Source organism: Ursus maritimus, unplaced genomic scaffold (assembly GCF_017311325.1).
Source record: "Ursus maritimus isolate PB19 unplaced genomic scaffold, ASM1731132v1 scaffold_1, whole genome shotgun sequence".
Classification (NCBI taxonomy): Eukaryota; Metazoa; Chordata; class Mammalia; order Carnivora; family Ursidae; genus Ursus; species Ursus maritimus.
The window spans coordinates 67,145,073-67,161,425 of record NW_024423343.1 but is presented as its reverse complement, the minus strand read 5'-3'; the positions used below and the strand labels follow the sequence as shown (position 1 = coordinate 67,161,425).

Sequence of the window (16,353 nt, the reverse complement as noted above, 5' to 3'; positions counted from 1 at the left end):
CAGAGGTGACTGGCATTACTGATGGGAGTATGTTGGCATTGAGGTTACTCAATGTAATTGGCGATTCACAGTATCTTTGCATTCACTGGCAAGTCAAAATGCAGGTCTTCATGAAGACCCTGACCGGCAAGACCATCACCCTGGAGTTGGAACCCAGAGATACCATGAAGAATGTGAAGGCCAAGACCCAGGATAAAGAAGGCATACCCCCTGGCCAGCAGAGGCTCATCTTTGCAGACAAGGAGCTGGAAGATGGCCACATTCTTTCTGACTACAATATCCAGAAAGTATCAACCCTATTCTTGGTCCTCTGCCTGAGGGGTGGCTATTTAATTCTTTTTTTTTCTTTTTACTGTGTTATGTTAGTCACTATACAGTATATCATTAGTTTTTGATGTAATGTTCCATGATTCACTGTTTGCATATAACACCCAGTGCTCCATGCAATACGTGCCCTCCTTAATACCTATCCCCGGGCTAGCCCATCCCCCCAACCCCTCCCCTCTAAAATCCTCAGTTTGTTTCCCGGAGTCCACAGTCTCTCATGGTTCGTCTCCCTCTCTGTTTCCCCCCCTTCATTTTTCCCTTCCTTCTCCTAATGTCCTCCCTGCCATCAGTCTTGCATTTACACTCCCTCGTGATGGCATTACTCTACATTATAACCATTTGCTATTTAATTTTAAATTTAAAAATTAAATTACCACTTTCAGTAACAGCTGAACCTGTTGAAAATGTTAACAAAGGTTTTGTCACATGGCAGCAAAAAGAAGTCCTTTCAGCTGGCTCTCTGTATATCGCAGTATCTGCTGGGGTGGTGGAGTTGACCCCTCAATGTTACACATTACCAGTCGTTTAGAATACCTCCTAGATTAGGGAAAGGAATAACCAGGCCAACTTGAAGGTTATACCCTCAAGAATTTTTCCCACAGGAGCCTAGGGATGTACAGTGTGGCAAACAGAGAGTTGGCAGGAAGAGTTTCAAGGGCCAGCATCAAAGAATAAGCATTATACTCCTCATAATATAATTACCAGATAATGTGATCAATGGTTATCTTTCCAATGGTCTGCAGAACATGCGTTATTCATCTTTTTACCTGAGGTGGGCCCCACTTACGTGTAAAATGAGGGCTGGCTGATATCCCTGGCTGAAAACAGTGTACAAAGAACAATGCTTTGTATTATCATTTAATGTAAATAATGCAGTTATCTAAGAGTGAATTTGGAGAGGGAAGGGGTAAAATGGAATCTATGAATTTCAAGGAAACAGTGTGGACCTAAAATTAATAACCAAGTTTGGTAAGTGGAAGAAAATAATACGAGGTGAGAAAAATAAGAAGAGAAACTTTCCATTAGTGTTTTTATTTTTTGTTTTGTTTTATTTTTGTTTGTTTGTTTTTTGTCAAAGTAAAGTCTCTGGTCCATCTGCCACAAAATCACTTGAGAGATTTGGAAAATGCAGACTCCTGGGCCCCACCAAAGGGCCACTGAACCTAGGGACCATCTCTAGGGACACAATTCTGTGTACATAACCTGCACTTATATGAAACCTCTCATGTGACAGTAAGCCTTTAAACTGTGAGAACCGCAGTTGTTCTCTCTCTTACACAGTCATTTCTGACACATTTTTCTAGAACTATTCTTTGCATTCTACTTACACAAGACAGAGGATATAATCTGAGGAGGAAGTAAGAAAGACTGAAGAAGAGAATGAAAATTAAGCTGAGTGGGAAGAGAGAGCAAGATCCAGAGGAGAGAAGGTCAGCCGTGAACACTACTCTAGCTGCTTACTTATGATGTGACCTTGGACAAGCTACTGAATCATTTCAATCGTTTCAATTGCTACATCGAGAAAATGAGGATAATGTTAACCTATGGTATCACTGTTGTGAAAACTTAACGAAATAGAGGCTGTCATTTTTCTGGTCCTCAGAAAACTTCCCTGATACTTTGCTGATCCTTTCATTCCATCAGTATAGTGAAAAAAGAAGGCCCGTTGGCTTCAGAAGATAAGGGTTCAGGTTTCAGCTCTGCTACTTATTGGCAGGATGAGCCCTGACAGACCAAGTAAAGCCTCAGAGCCCCAGTTTTCTGATGGGTGAAACAAGGACAATTATGGTTACCTCACAAAGTAGCTGTGTGGATTTAATGAGATACAACAACAATAATTAATTCTGTATCTTAAAGTGCAATATTCATTATCATATTATTAATACACATCTCTCATTTCTTAGATTGTAGATTCCTGAGAACAGGATCTGCCTTGGGTTTGTCTTTAAATCCCCTCATGCTGCTGAATGATTTAAGAATCTCTACACCATGGGGTGACATAGCAACCTGGGGTTCTGCCCATAAAGGATGAGTCAAGACCTTCTAAAGAAGCAGTATCTTCTGGTCTACAGAACAAAAATAAGTTTTTACAGGAGGTAGCAGGTGTTGGAAATCCTGATACTCACTCTGGGTGGCGTTGACTTCCTACTGAAGGACACAGAGAAAGCCAGATGCAAGTCTGACATGGCTAATTGGGAGGTGTGTGGTCCTCTTGGAGCCTTTTCCTGAGATGTGACAGAGTGCCTGCCAAGACTAATCAAACCCAACTGCTACCCACTTCTGCTGAATCATATGGGGCTGCATTATAGCATGTGAAGGAACCTGGGATTTATCTCTCGTGATGTTGAAGCCCTAGATAGGAAATAGAAAGTCTGGGAACACAGGTGGTGTTTTCATTTCTCCCTGCATTTGAAGGCGATAACTTTGGAAAGCATGGAGGCAGGGAGATGAAAGTAAACGATGTTAGAGGGGACAGGATTTCTCTTTTCAGGATCAAGGGTTACAATACCATCTATTAAGCCAAATCAGAACTAAGGTTATGTGACATAAAGGGCCAGACTCAACTGAAGAGAACTGAAGCTCAAGTTACTTTAAAATTGAAAGAAATTCGATGATAAACAACTATGACATATATGGAAGAACTAGTGGACGGATTTCAAGTAATTCTTAGGGAAAAACAATAGAGAAGAAGATGATGAATTAGACTTAATGTCCTTAAGTGTCTACACAACAGTGCAGTGAATACGAATAATTAGTGAGGATAATTCAACATTTAAACATGGCTGCAAATGTGGATTTGTAAGAATCCCGCAGATGCAATGAGATGAAAGACTTGTGATGCGCATACAGCACTGGGAGGAGGAGTCATTGTGAGAACAAGGTGCATTAGACACATACACAAACCTGAAATCTGCAACCATCAATCAATGTGCATAAGATGAAGAAATGAACCTAAGTATTTGCATTTAGAAATTAACTGCACAAAAACAACTTAAAAGAGTTCTAGTTTAACAGATTTTCAGACAAAAAAGAAGCTGAGGCTTTTAGTTTATGGCAAACTCCAGATGAGTCTGTGGGTGCCGGCACCAGTGAAAAAGCAGACCTTGTCATGGGCTTAGAGTCACATCTCAACTCTCTTACAGTCTGCACCGATGAGACCGTATCTTTAGCATTCTGCCCAACTCTGGATGCTGTATTTGAAGAAGGTCCTAAATAAACGTCTCAAAAACGGCACTCAGGATGATGAAACCATATTATACAAAAAAGAGTTAAAGGAACTGGGAATATTTATCCCAGGGAACAAAAAGAAAAATGACTTAGGAGCCACATTGCTGCTGTCTCTATGTGAAGGGCAGTCACGAGGCAGGAGAATTAATTCTTACTCTGTATAATCACACTGGAAAGAACTCTAACCAATGAGTGTGGATTCCTGAGAAACAGATTTGGGGAGGGCTTTCCACCAGTGCCAGTCATTCAAAGAATGGATCAAGCTATCTTTTTAAAAGCGGGACTTCCTGGATAGCCCAGCCTACCCAGCAGAGGCAAGAGATGAGATGACAGCTGGATCGTGAAGTCCTCTTTCAGCTCTAAGAGTTTATGACCCTGTGGCCTGATCAGAGAAGAGAAGGAAGCAGATGAATTAAAAAATATCTCCTAGGTGTTGAGGCTTCATGCTTTGGAGGGGGTGGCGTAACCAACAAAGAGACAGTTAAGGAGGGAAGGAGAGCCTTTAGGGAGGGAGATAGTGAAGCCTCAGTTTGAGGAAACTGCAGAATATTCAAATGGTATCAAGAGCTGCAGCTGAAGTATCTTCAAATCCAGTTAACTTTGTTCTTTCCTCAAAACCTGGCAATTAAGACCCTGTTCACTGGTTAAGGAGTTCCATTTAATTAGTTACAGAGGTGAGGAAGACGGAGTGGGAGAAAGAACTAAAACCTACTGAGTCATTCCCAGGCTTAAGATAGATTATCTAATTTAAATTTCAGAGCAACTGTATAGGGTAGTATTATTTTGTTCATTTTACAGATGAGGAGACTAAAGCAAGGAGAAATTAGGAGTTTGTCCAAGGTCAAACTACTGGTGGGTAGAAGATGTATTCAAAGCTAGATTCCTTTTTTTCCAAAGATAATGTCCTTTATAAAGACAATACATGAACGGCTATTCACAAATAAATTCTAACGTATCACTATTGTCACAAGAGAAATAAAACTGTTTTAATAGTAGGCATTCAAGTATAAAGAAGAGGCTTTTCGACTTAGCAGATAGATACAAAATGCATTTGAACTACATGATAAAAATTATTCAGATCGTAGATTTTGAGTATGTTTCTTTGGTCCCGAAAGGCAGGTTGTAACTAAAATCTTTGGCATAATAGAAATCCAAGAATATAGAAAAGCTGTATAGTCTATTACTATATTTTTGGTAAAGGAAATGATGAAAATCTAGTTATTGTAAGTAATAGAAAAAAGACTACGTCTGACCATGGAAATGTATACTCAATTCTACTACACAAAAGTAAAGATTAATCTGCCCAACATATAGATGTATAAATTAATAAACTCATTTATCTGAATAAAGCTCAGATAACTAGATTTTGTTTTACAGTGAAGAAGACTTAAACCTGCTTATGAAGATTGTTCTTTAAATACCCCAAAATATAAATTATTAGAGGAAAACCTCAGTTGCATTTCAAGTAACATCTATACATAATTCTTGAAAGTTGGTTATCTATTTTCCTTTTTTAAAAAAAAAGATTTTATTTATTATTTGTCAGAGAGAGAGAGCACAAGCAGGGGCAGTAGCGGGCAGTAGCAGGCAGAGGGAGAAGCAGCCTCCCCACTGAGCAGAGAACCTGACATGGGGCTCGATCCCAGGAATCTGGGATCATGACCTGAGTCAAAGGCAGACACTTAACCGACTGAGCCACCCAGGTGTCCCTCTATTTTCCTTTTTAACTTGATTTAGATCAGCCAAATGGTCACTTAATTTTCTCTTTGTCTTCAAACAAATGATATACATTCTGGTAAGGAGGACTTACCACCTTTGACTAAGGGTCAACAGTTAAAGAGACTCCAAAAGACAGTATCTGACCCTAGATTCCAGTCGCATTCTGAGGCCATTCATGTCCATGTACACGACAACTTAAATTAACACCAGTTAATCTTAAGGAATATCTGGGTAAATGTATTATTCTTTACACATAAATAATAGCTATTTGATTTATGCTCTGGTGTTATGAAAAAATTCGTTTTAAAAGCTAATAACTTGTATCTGTAAAAGCAAAGATTTAAAATAAAATAAATTACTTATTTTGACATTCCTCTTAATTACATTAGGTCTGTGTGATCCATTGTTACACATGTCATTTTACAAATGCGTCAGAAAAATAAAGTGAAAATGAACACTGTTGTATTATGTGCTATTGGAATACCTTATTGACAAGGACTATAACTTTTCCAGGTTCAGATGCCTTTTTCTTCTTGTCCAAGTGATCCTTGGCAATGTAAACAGCCACTCTGGTTTTCCCACTCCCTGTAGGGAGGCATATAATGATATTTTTCCCCTCCAAGGCTGGTTGGGCGACTTCCATTTGGTAAGGCCTGAGATGCAGTTCTGGCTCAGGCGATGCTCTTTCTGCCACATTCTCTTCATCTGAAGGAAATTAAAAGGTAGAAAAATAAGGGAACGGGCAATAAAATAACTAAGGCTAGGAAGTCTAAAACCCAACATAGGCGTCTTGTGGTTTAAATTCCTTTTCATGTGTGGTCCAAACCAATCCATTTTTCTATTTTCTGTACCATATGGGTGTCAGCTCTCCGTTGACATCTGTGGGGTCGACCCAGGCACCCCATCCCGGAAGTGGCCTGGGGGCGGAGGTGCAGAGGCAGTGAATTAACAGGATGGAGGACAGGAGGGGAGGCAACATGGGAGAGTCTTTTCAGAGTGAGCAAAGCCAGGGGAAGCTGCAAGAAGGACTGCTGTACAAGATGGGCAGGAATGGTTCTTAATGCATCAGGCTTTCCAGTTCTTCGTTGAGCCCTTATGCCCTACTTGCTTCTCTGTAGTCTTGCCACCTACGAATCAAGAGGAACTGGGAAAGAATGAGTCATTGTTCTGTATCACCACCCCCCTTATTTTTTATTGCAAAGAAGATATTATAGCTGATGGTACTTTCCTTCATTTGAAAAACTTTATCTGACAACCAAATACCCAAAAGCCTGCCTATCTATCTATCTATCTATCTATCTATCTATCTATCTTACTCAAATATCTAAAATGGCAAAAAAAAAAAAAATCCTATTTTTGCCGTGTGAGGTAGCTAGCTTAAACAGAAGCCACATTTAGGGAGAAGGGGAAAAAACTCATCCCATGCAAGCCTTTAACTGATAGGTTTTCATCAAAAGATGAAAAACGATTTTGTTGGTTTAAACTGAATTGTGACTCGTTTCGGCATTTTGTTTTGAATTGTGATCTTTATCCCTTCCTTATATGTATTCTCCCCGTATTCATATTTTCCTGAAACTCAAAGTGCGACACATTAAAAACATTTCCAATTAACACAGATTTCTAAATTTAAAATTCTCATAAAGTACTAACATATATTAATTTTTTGAACATCAGAATAAAATTGTTATGACATATCTTGGTTTAAACACACTTTGTTTAAAAGTGATCATATTTATCTACGTTGACCAGGGGAAAAAGATCAAAAATGTATAATGTATCACGTGGAATGCAGTAAAATAAATATTATATCAATTTAAAAGCCCATCTTTTGCTTTATGTAATCATAAGAAAAAATGAAATGATAGCACTTAGTACTTCATTACACATGAAGTGTTCCTTCTCTTATCAATGATTGCAATAAAACTAAACTAACAAAATCCCATTAACTTCACAAAAATTGCTGATGGTTCCATTTCAGCAACTGGATGATTCTATTTTAATGGGTTTTAGCTTGTTGTGATAGTACTATCTGCACAGGTAGGAAAATTCACACCAAATATCACTTAGTAAGAGTCATCTCCTAACCTGGCAGGAAATTTGCCTTCTGTATGGATGAGTAAACAAAGAAGCAATACATTTAAGTTATCATTGGATCATCTGCTGATTCATTTAATACGATTTTCAGGAAAAACCCATTTAAGATCACCAGCATTTAAAGATACACGTTTACAAGTTTGCTCTCTATGCTTGCTTTGAACTCTACAGTAACCATAATCATTCATCTTCTATTATCTTTATGTAAGGTTCAAATTTATTTAAGAATAACTTTACTCCTCTGCTAAGTGGCTTTTATAGATTATCAAAATTCTAATATTCTGCCTATATTCCCAGCATTGATTACCTAACTTTTCCAAAGGAGCAAAAATATTTGCAAAGGAAGATGTCCTTTAAATTGTGTGTAACACCAAGATCCAGGAATCTACTTTTGCTAAATTGATATTTAATTTAGGAAATCGCTTAAAAAAGATTAGCAAATTCCCTTTAATTTCACTCTAGGTATATATTTGCATGGATTTAAAAAAAATAATAAAATTCTGCTTCTCTCCTAATAGTTGCAGGTACCTCTTTAAATAATCAGTTTTCCTTTTTGTTTTTCATGCTTACTACTATACCCTTGGGTAACACAAATTAAAAAGAGAAACCTAGAGTAATTTTCTGTCTCTTCCTGAAGTAATCTAAGACTAAGTCAAAAGAGTAAAACATCGACACCACTTATGCATGCTAGATATTTATTGTACTAATAAATGTAAGATGAGTTAAGATGTTAAAAGGGCTATCATGTTCAAAATTTGATTCTGGAGCGAAACTCATGTTGTTTCACTGCTACTTAACTCATCATGTACCACCAGTTCATTCTGCAGCAAATATTTACGGGGTGCCCTAATTGCATGCCATGCAGTCCCAGGAATATAGTCCTTATCTTCAAGGACTTCAGAGTCTAAAGTACTATCCTGCTGCCACTAAAAATGTAGGGCTATTAGATAACTCAATTCACATCTATACTTTTGAGTCAAGTCCGGGAAACTTGATAGGTAGCCCCAAGTTTAAAAGAGAAGCACAGAGTGAACATGGAAAAAAAAAATAAGAGTTGGATTCATTGTGAGAACAGCATCCAAAGAAGAGCTGGGTGAGTGCTAAATATTCAGCCTGATTCTTGCCTTATCACATCCTCTGACATAGGGATGGAAGAATTTATCCACATAAGCAATGAAAAGAGAATTTTCTCTGTCACCAGAAGGAGAGAACTGGGCTGGTGTCAATGAGCTAGGAGCCAATTTCCTTTATAAAAGAAATGTTTGGGTTTTTGTTTGTTTGTTTTTTTTGTTTCTTTTTGGCTTGCTTTGAAAAAGCAAAATCAATTAAATGCAATAATGAATGTGGTATTTAAAATATGCACAAGCTTTGAATTACATTGTGCCCTTCCTCTACAACAAATACTGATGGAAGACCTTGAAATTATACCATACCATATAAATGGTCAAAAAATAAAATCAAATAGGACTTAAATAATAACATTTTATTGGAACTACACCATGTGGCACATTTCATTCTCACATTGATTTTGACAGCTGAGTTATTCTTGGAGAGAAAAGGTCTGTCACTGCATGTGTTTGAAATCGACAAAGTATTTCTTTACCTATAGTATGTAACTACGGAAAAACACGCCATTCCAGCTGGACAAATATTAATAGGTATTACCTCGAAATAGTAAGGAAACACTTTCTACATATCAGGACAATGCGTATTGCCAAAAATATTGCCACTTTGTGAGATGCAGTATATCTCTCTAAAAATGAGAGACAGAAAAACAAAAAAGCCTTCCATAGCATAATGAGAATATTTAAACTTTAGGAGCATTATTACTCATGTTTAGTATGATGTAACACTTCCACAGAGGAACATAATGTTATGGTATTGGGTCACATCCATGATCCTTATGTCCCACTATGTAATTGTTGAAGGCGGACAAAGGACATATGGGATACAGTCCCTTTAAATGTCAACCTCAAAAGTTAAAACATTATCCCAAACATCGTAATGCTTTTCAGAAATTCAATATATGTTTACCAATTTGCAATTTATCTAATCCTTTTTTTGCACTGACTTCTACTTCGGTCTATATCATTCACCTGAGGGAAAGGAATTTCATAATTTTATGAATTCTGAATTTTACCATCCACCATGCACAGTAATTCTTTGTTTCTAAGCACTGACCCCATCTAGAACGTCAACGGGTGCCCTCTGAAAATGTGTTTGTCTTCAAATGCATTTGCCTTTGAAAATGTATTTGCTTTTTTAAAGTAGGTTGCGTTCAGATTTATCACGTCTTTCATGCCACATTGAGGACTGAAAATCAGCAAATAGTTACATTTGCTAACAGCCCTAAATAGACAAAATGCCCATCACATAGAGGATGCCCATTAAATATTTATTGAATGAATGAATATTGTTGAAATGCCCTTACTTAGACAAATAAAAATTAGGATGAGGTCCAGAAGCTTAAAACAACCATAAAGATGTTAAATATTAGCTAGAACATATTCTGAGTTCTAACATCAATAACATTTAATAGAAATGTTAATTGTTAAATCTAACAACTGTATAACAAGCATGGAAAAATCAAATATAACCCGCAGAAATAAGCACAGGGCAATAACTCAATAAGCACTGAGTGCAGTGAACAGAAAATGAATTAACCCTTTAAAATCTTGGAAAGCTTTTAGGGCAGACGACTGTTTTTACGTAAACGATTTTGTCCCTTAAGGACTCTTCTAGCTAAATTTCTATAATTCTTCTGACAACGCAGGGAAATCTGAAATACACAATATTTTCTGAGTGTTTTCTACAACTCAATCACAGAACAAATGAATAATAAAGTAATTTGTGTTTCTTAATTTGCCAGTTTCCTACTGATTCTTAGCTGGCCACATTGCAAAGCATTTTTTGTTCGTTTATAATTTGTTAATTTTAATTATGAAATAGATCAAACGCACAGACAAATATGCAAAGGTGTATACCAGATATCTGAGGATCTATCACCTCTTCTTAGAAAATGCTAACATTTTAGTTCAGTAGTAATCATTGGAATTGCACATTCAAACAACAGACAGAAGCAATGTGAAATCGACCAGACTGACAGAATTTAGGCAATCCGATAACAGGAAGTATTGCTGAAGTGTAGGACTGGGAAGAGGCACTCTCATTTATTGTTGGAGTGATAGCCAACTAACAGAGCAATTTGGGAAACACCTGATACAGTCCTCATTTAGTGACAAAAATATTTTTGGAAACTTGACTTCTCTGTAAGAGATATTTAAACAAATTGAAACTCTTTTAACTACATGTGTAATTTTTAGTTTTTCATTTTAAAAGGACTCTTGTTAACTGGGTGATGGGCCTTAAGGAGGGCATGTGATGGAATGAGCCCTGGGTGTTGTATGCAACTGATGAATCACTAAACTCTACCTCTAAAACTAATAATATGCTATATGTTAATTAATTGAATTTAAATAAAATTTTAAAAATACATAAAAAATAAAAGGACTCTTGTTACCTGCGGTTAACCTAGAGTCATAATCATCTTATTGACAGTATTAATTCTTCTCATTTAAAATGAGAAATTTTTTTAATTAAAAAAAAAAAAAAAGCAGGGCACGGGAACACACATACCAAACCAAATACATGACTTAAATGCAGTCCAATTAACTGAAACAGATAGCAAAAATAAGAGATGACCTAACTCTATGGAATGTGGCATATGCATGCTCTTATCTGCACCAAAAAGATAAGGACTGGATCAAAAACGAGAGAGCTTGAGTCTAAGACTTTTATAAGTTGTACTTTTAAAGAAAGTGAATGGCAAAGTTCCAAAACGACTTCAACTGTAGAAAAGAATTGCTTTAATTGCATAAATCCATTAGGGAGGGTATGAACAGCCCCCATGCTTTCCACTATATGGCGTCTTATTTCACACTTTTTAAGTTTACACAACAGTTAGGCAGTACCTGAATCACTTCCCATGTTGCTGTTATGTCCAAGACTTTCATCTAAGCAGCTGACACTTCCTTCTGCCAAACTTGTGTCTGATTCTGCAAAGGAAAACATTTTAAAATATTTTTAAAATATTTCTGAGAATCAACGTATTTTAACTGCACACCTCTACAGCACACAGTGCATACAGTTCAATGCAAGTGGAAAAGGCACACCCAGACGATGAGGAATAAAAGGTAAGAATTTCTGGCAAGCACCATTTACAGACTCCGCCATGAATGAGCAGCTGCTGGGGAGCGAATCAAACACATAAACCTACTTGAAGCACCGCACGTCCGACGTGAGAGCAACTACAGACCTGTAAACATTGATGGCTTTTGTTGTCCCCCCACATGGAAATTTTGTCCAAGAAAAGAAAATCTAGGCTTGATAATGGCATTGAAACAAAAAGTGCTCTATAGTAACCACGGAGTTATTTTAATGTAATATGATAGGGAATTAATAAAGTATGGAAAGTTAATCAAGTACGTGGTTCTATTAATTGGTTATGAAAATAACAGTTCAGTGATACACATAACTTTAAAAATCTCGAAAAGAATTTTCTCGAAAAGAATCTCTTTAAAGCCTGGCATTGCAGTCGTACTGGAAGCTTCTGTGAGGTTGGAAATAAATGTTTTCCTTTACTACAATTAACCTAAGCTTCCATCAAAAAGTGACAGTTACGATGGACGGCAAGAGCATTCCCTTAATTTGTTAATCCTGATGACTGGTTTTCAGTACTCAGTATCAATTCCTTTTGAAAATCTTTTTTTTTTTTTCCCTCTAGGGAAGACTTCCCTCTTTATAGTTTATTGCCAAGGACTTATGCGATCTTATCCACAAGGATCAGAACTATTGCTAAACTCGTAAAAGTAAATGAAAGATGGCAACAAACGTCGGCTCTGGAATCAGGACTTGTGAAATTTGCTGTTGAGGTTGCTCTGAGCCTGGCTCGCCGTTAGTTAAAGTGGGGCTAGTACAATGCGCCTCCTAGAATTTGATAACCACTAAGTAATGTTAGGTACAAGAAGCTCTTAGCACTGTAGCTCAATTGCTGATGATTGGAAAATGAAATAAAAATCAAGGACTTGGCATATTATTAGGGCACGAGTTCCATTAAATAATGTTCTTCTTACAATTAATAACATTTCATAATATTTACACTTGTTACATAATTATCATTTCATGCTAAAGCTTCCAAATGCACTAAATAAATTACATTAAGGTAGCCTTTCGCCACCTAAAACTAGTCCGAGTGTCACACATTTAGGGCTAGAAATAGAAATGGTTGAAAAACGCACATAGTTTATTATCAATAAAACGTCTCTGGAGAGAGACAGTGTACAACTCCTCAAAACTACAAGTATTTTCTTTTTCCTTAATCAGTTATTTTTTTAAGTTGGTGCATTGAGGTTTAATTTATCTTTTTATCTATCTTTATAATCACTCCTTTTAGGTGGTTCTTTTAGGTAGGTTTAGTTTGATGAGTCTGACAAATGTATACAGTTTTGCAACCACCATCACAAGCAAGACTTTTCTATCACCTCAGAAGCCCCCTCAGGCCCCTTTGTTGTCATTTCTCTCCTGCTGCCCCCTAGTAGTCCCTGATTTAGTTTCTGTCCCTACAGTTGTGCCTTCTTCAGAATGTTAATAAATGGATTCACACAGTACGTAACCTCCGTTCGACTTCTTCAACTTAGCGTAAGACGTTCGAGATGCATCCACGTTGTTTCTATCAGTAATTTGTTCCTTTTTATTGCTGACTAGTACTCCCTGAGCGTCTGAGACATCTGTGACATCTCCCTTCCCACTTGGATAAGCCTAGTCAGAGGGAAATATAATGGAATTATAGCCCATGCCAATCAAATATGTAAGACATCTTTCTTAAAAGTTAAAAGAAAGCTGGTAAGAAATTTGTAGAAAAATTCTCAATGGACATACGTACTGTTTAAGTATATTAGCACAACATAAATATACTAATGTGAAAATACTGTGCCTACCAGTTGTCGTAGATTAGCTCTCAAACTCAGATTTGAGGAATCCCTTATGATCACACGGGAAAACCTGTATATCTCACTGAGAGATTTTAAATATGGCACTTTGCAATTCCCAGAGGTATGCCTTGTTAGAAGCTTAGAGGCGAGTGTGGGATAGAACTGTCAAGCAGAAGAGCGTTTTGGGCAGATGTACTGATGAAAAGAGAATAAGATTTATAAGGAAAAGGCAAGGTGTAAAATGAGTTGGGGAAAATGTCATTGGAAGGATAATTGTAGATCTAGAAATATAGACTAAGATTTCTGAAGCAAAAAAGTAAATTTTGATATGCCTTTCATTTGTTGTTTTAAATATGGATGAGAACTGAAGATAATACCAAAAATACGAAACAATACTAACAAGTATGATCTAAAATCTGACCCTGTATCTTTAAGTCTCCCATTAAGTGTAATACAAATGGAAATTATACTTGATTTTCATTTCATTCTCTAATCACTAGCAGTTGAACAACAATCTTAAAAGTACTTTGTATATAGGTAAAGTCAAGGTTTTCCCCAAGCTTTGCTTTAGCATATGTACGTTTGGGGGAGCTGTTTAGTGCAATGTGCGTGATTAATTTATAAATATTAAAGAAAGTTGCTACCAAAAATAGGGTATTATTAAGTGGATTACGTGGATTATTTTGATCTTACAAACAAATCTGCAATGTGTCAGGAAGACACTGAGCTTGGTGCCTTCACAGATGTAAATTACACTCTAAACCTCAACGTCCTATGTGGTAGATACCCATCATCACCTTGGTTTTACAGATGACACACCGAGGCCCAGAGAAGTTAAATCATTTATCCTGATCACACAGCTAGAATGGCGTGGAGCGAGGAGTCCCCATTTTCTGAATCCAAGCCTGGTATTCCAATGTTTTTAATGATTTGTGCGAAGCTTCATAAACAAGCAAACAATCCTATATCCAAGTGTTAAGTGAAATGAAAGCTCGTTATTGTTGTTGTTGTTTTAAAGCATATAGACATTTTCATTGTAATGTCAAATTTTCTATCAATCTTGAAATAGTTTATCTTCCCAAGAGGGGAAAAAAGTAGAGAGATTGTCTTATTTTGCTAACATTTCTGATTTCATCAATAGACTTACATTTACTTTATATTTAAACATCCACACAAATTTTGAAATTTACTTTTCTGCACACAAATAAAAGAGGAAAACTTCCATCCTTGTTAAACAAAATTAATTGGAATAATTCTGCTAGAAATAATTATGAAAATGAAAGTGAATATATAGAGGTCTATTTCTTTGTCATTTTGAGGATATATAAAATCTCCACTTTCTCAACACAAAAATAATTTTGTTTCCTAGGCAGCGAATTCTTATGCATTTGATATGTATTTTTTTATTTCATAGAAAGAGAAGTACTAAAGGAAATAACTTTAATAATAAAAGAAAATATATTGAATCTCCCATAACATTAAGAATGTCTTCCCCAGAGATTTTTTCTGCATTCACTTAAAGAAATCATGTTTAAAAAAATCACACAAACACACACAACACAAAGTCAGATCAAGTGATTATGTGATGCCAAAATTAAACCAGGCTATTGAGTTTATAAGCCGAAAATTCCTGCAACTGATTTATATAGGATTATTTTGTTTTATTCTTTGTATTTTTCACAGTATGTCAATCTGGACTTATGTCCTGATGAACAAAGTCATGTCTATGATTTTAAAATAGATCAGATAAAATAGAGTAGTCACTTGGAGGCAGGGTATTGCCATGAAAAGAACATTGTGCTAAGAAGTCAAGCGGATCGGTCTCCAGATCTGAGCTCAGTCACTGCTAACAAGTGACTTAACCTTTTTTTTCTTAAATTTTTTTTTAATATAGATAATAGTTTCTCCTTTCTCATTTATTTTTAGAATGATTCCATTAGATAAAGGACATGAATCATGAAGAGAAACAAATCTTAAATTCTTATAAGTTGCTAGTTAAATGGGCTTTGAATATTGGAGTTATATTATATAATAAGTTTAGTTAACTTTTCTATAGGTGTCATTTCCTCTAGGGAAAATATCAAGGCTGGCTACAAAACAGATTAGAAAATGCTGGTAATCTCTAACTGTTAAAAAAAAAAAAAGCAGTTATTTATATCAAACTCTTTTGGAATGAAAGAAAACGATACTCATCCAATTAAAAGATAGGGTTTTCTGTAATAATTTTGTAAACAGCACAAAAAAAGAACAGCTCTGTGTACAATGATAGTTAAGTGTCTAAGACCAGTCCATAAGCCATGGGAAAAATGCTTCATTTTGCATTCACAACTTGAATATTTTCCTAATAAGGCAGAAATATTAACTGGAATCTGAGAAATTTCACATTTAACATCTTCTAGACTTTAAATACTTTAAAATATTTTTAAACCATTTAGAAACCAAAAATATTGAAGTTAAAAAAATTCAAATGAAGAAAAACCCTCTTGGTCGAAGGCCTTTTTAGGTCTATTTCAATGTAAAGTATGCCCTCTGCTGGAAAATGCTATTATAACAATTAGTTGGTAAGTACCTTGTTTATTCAATCTAAGGGCTAAGCTTCATTAGGTAGGATACAAATTGGTTCTTACTTCTATTCCTGCCAGGTAATGTCCCTCCTATTTTCAACCTAGATGTATTTCTCACTCCACAGAATACTTCTCCTTTTTCACCCCTTGCCTCAGGCTGTCATACAGTCTCTTTGCCGAAAAGTGGTTTTGCATTAGAGCCGGAAGCTGTGCAAGGGGCAAGGCCTCTATGCACATTAGGAAAGGAGAAGGGCACCCGCAGATCGCATTCACCTGAGGGCTGTGCTTGCAAGGTCTGCAAATAGTCTAATTTCACCTGTCACCGTACTTTCATGTTTATTCTAGTTCTGACTTTGTGATGCATTTTAGCTTCACCTATTTAGCTATGCCCCTTCACCTGGCTTCATAATTCCCGCAGCCCTAATGATCCC

At 36.4% G+C, this 16,353-nt stretch overlaps 1 protein-coding gene across 1 annotated transcript in view; it reads right to left on the bottom strand.

Annotated features, from left to right (window-relative positions):
- Positions 1-16,353, bottom strand: part of IFIH1 (interferon induced with helicase C domain 1) — a 52,514-nt gene that overhangs the window by 15,868 nt on the left and 20,293 nt on the right. Inside the window, exons 4-5 of the mRNA XM_008687031.2 lie at positions 11,340-11,423; positions 5,759-5,979 (exon numbers count right to left, since the gene is read on the bottom strand). Coding sequence (XP_008685253.1) covers positions 5,759-5,979; positions 11,340-11,423 — 305 coding nt within the window. The remainder of the gene's footprint in view (positions 1-5,758; positions 5,980-11,339; positions 11,424-16,353) is intronic.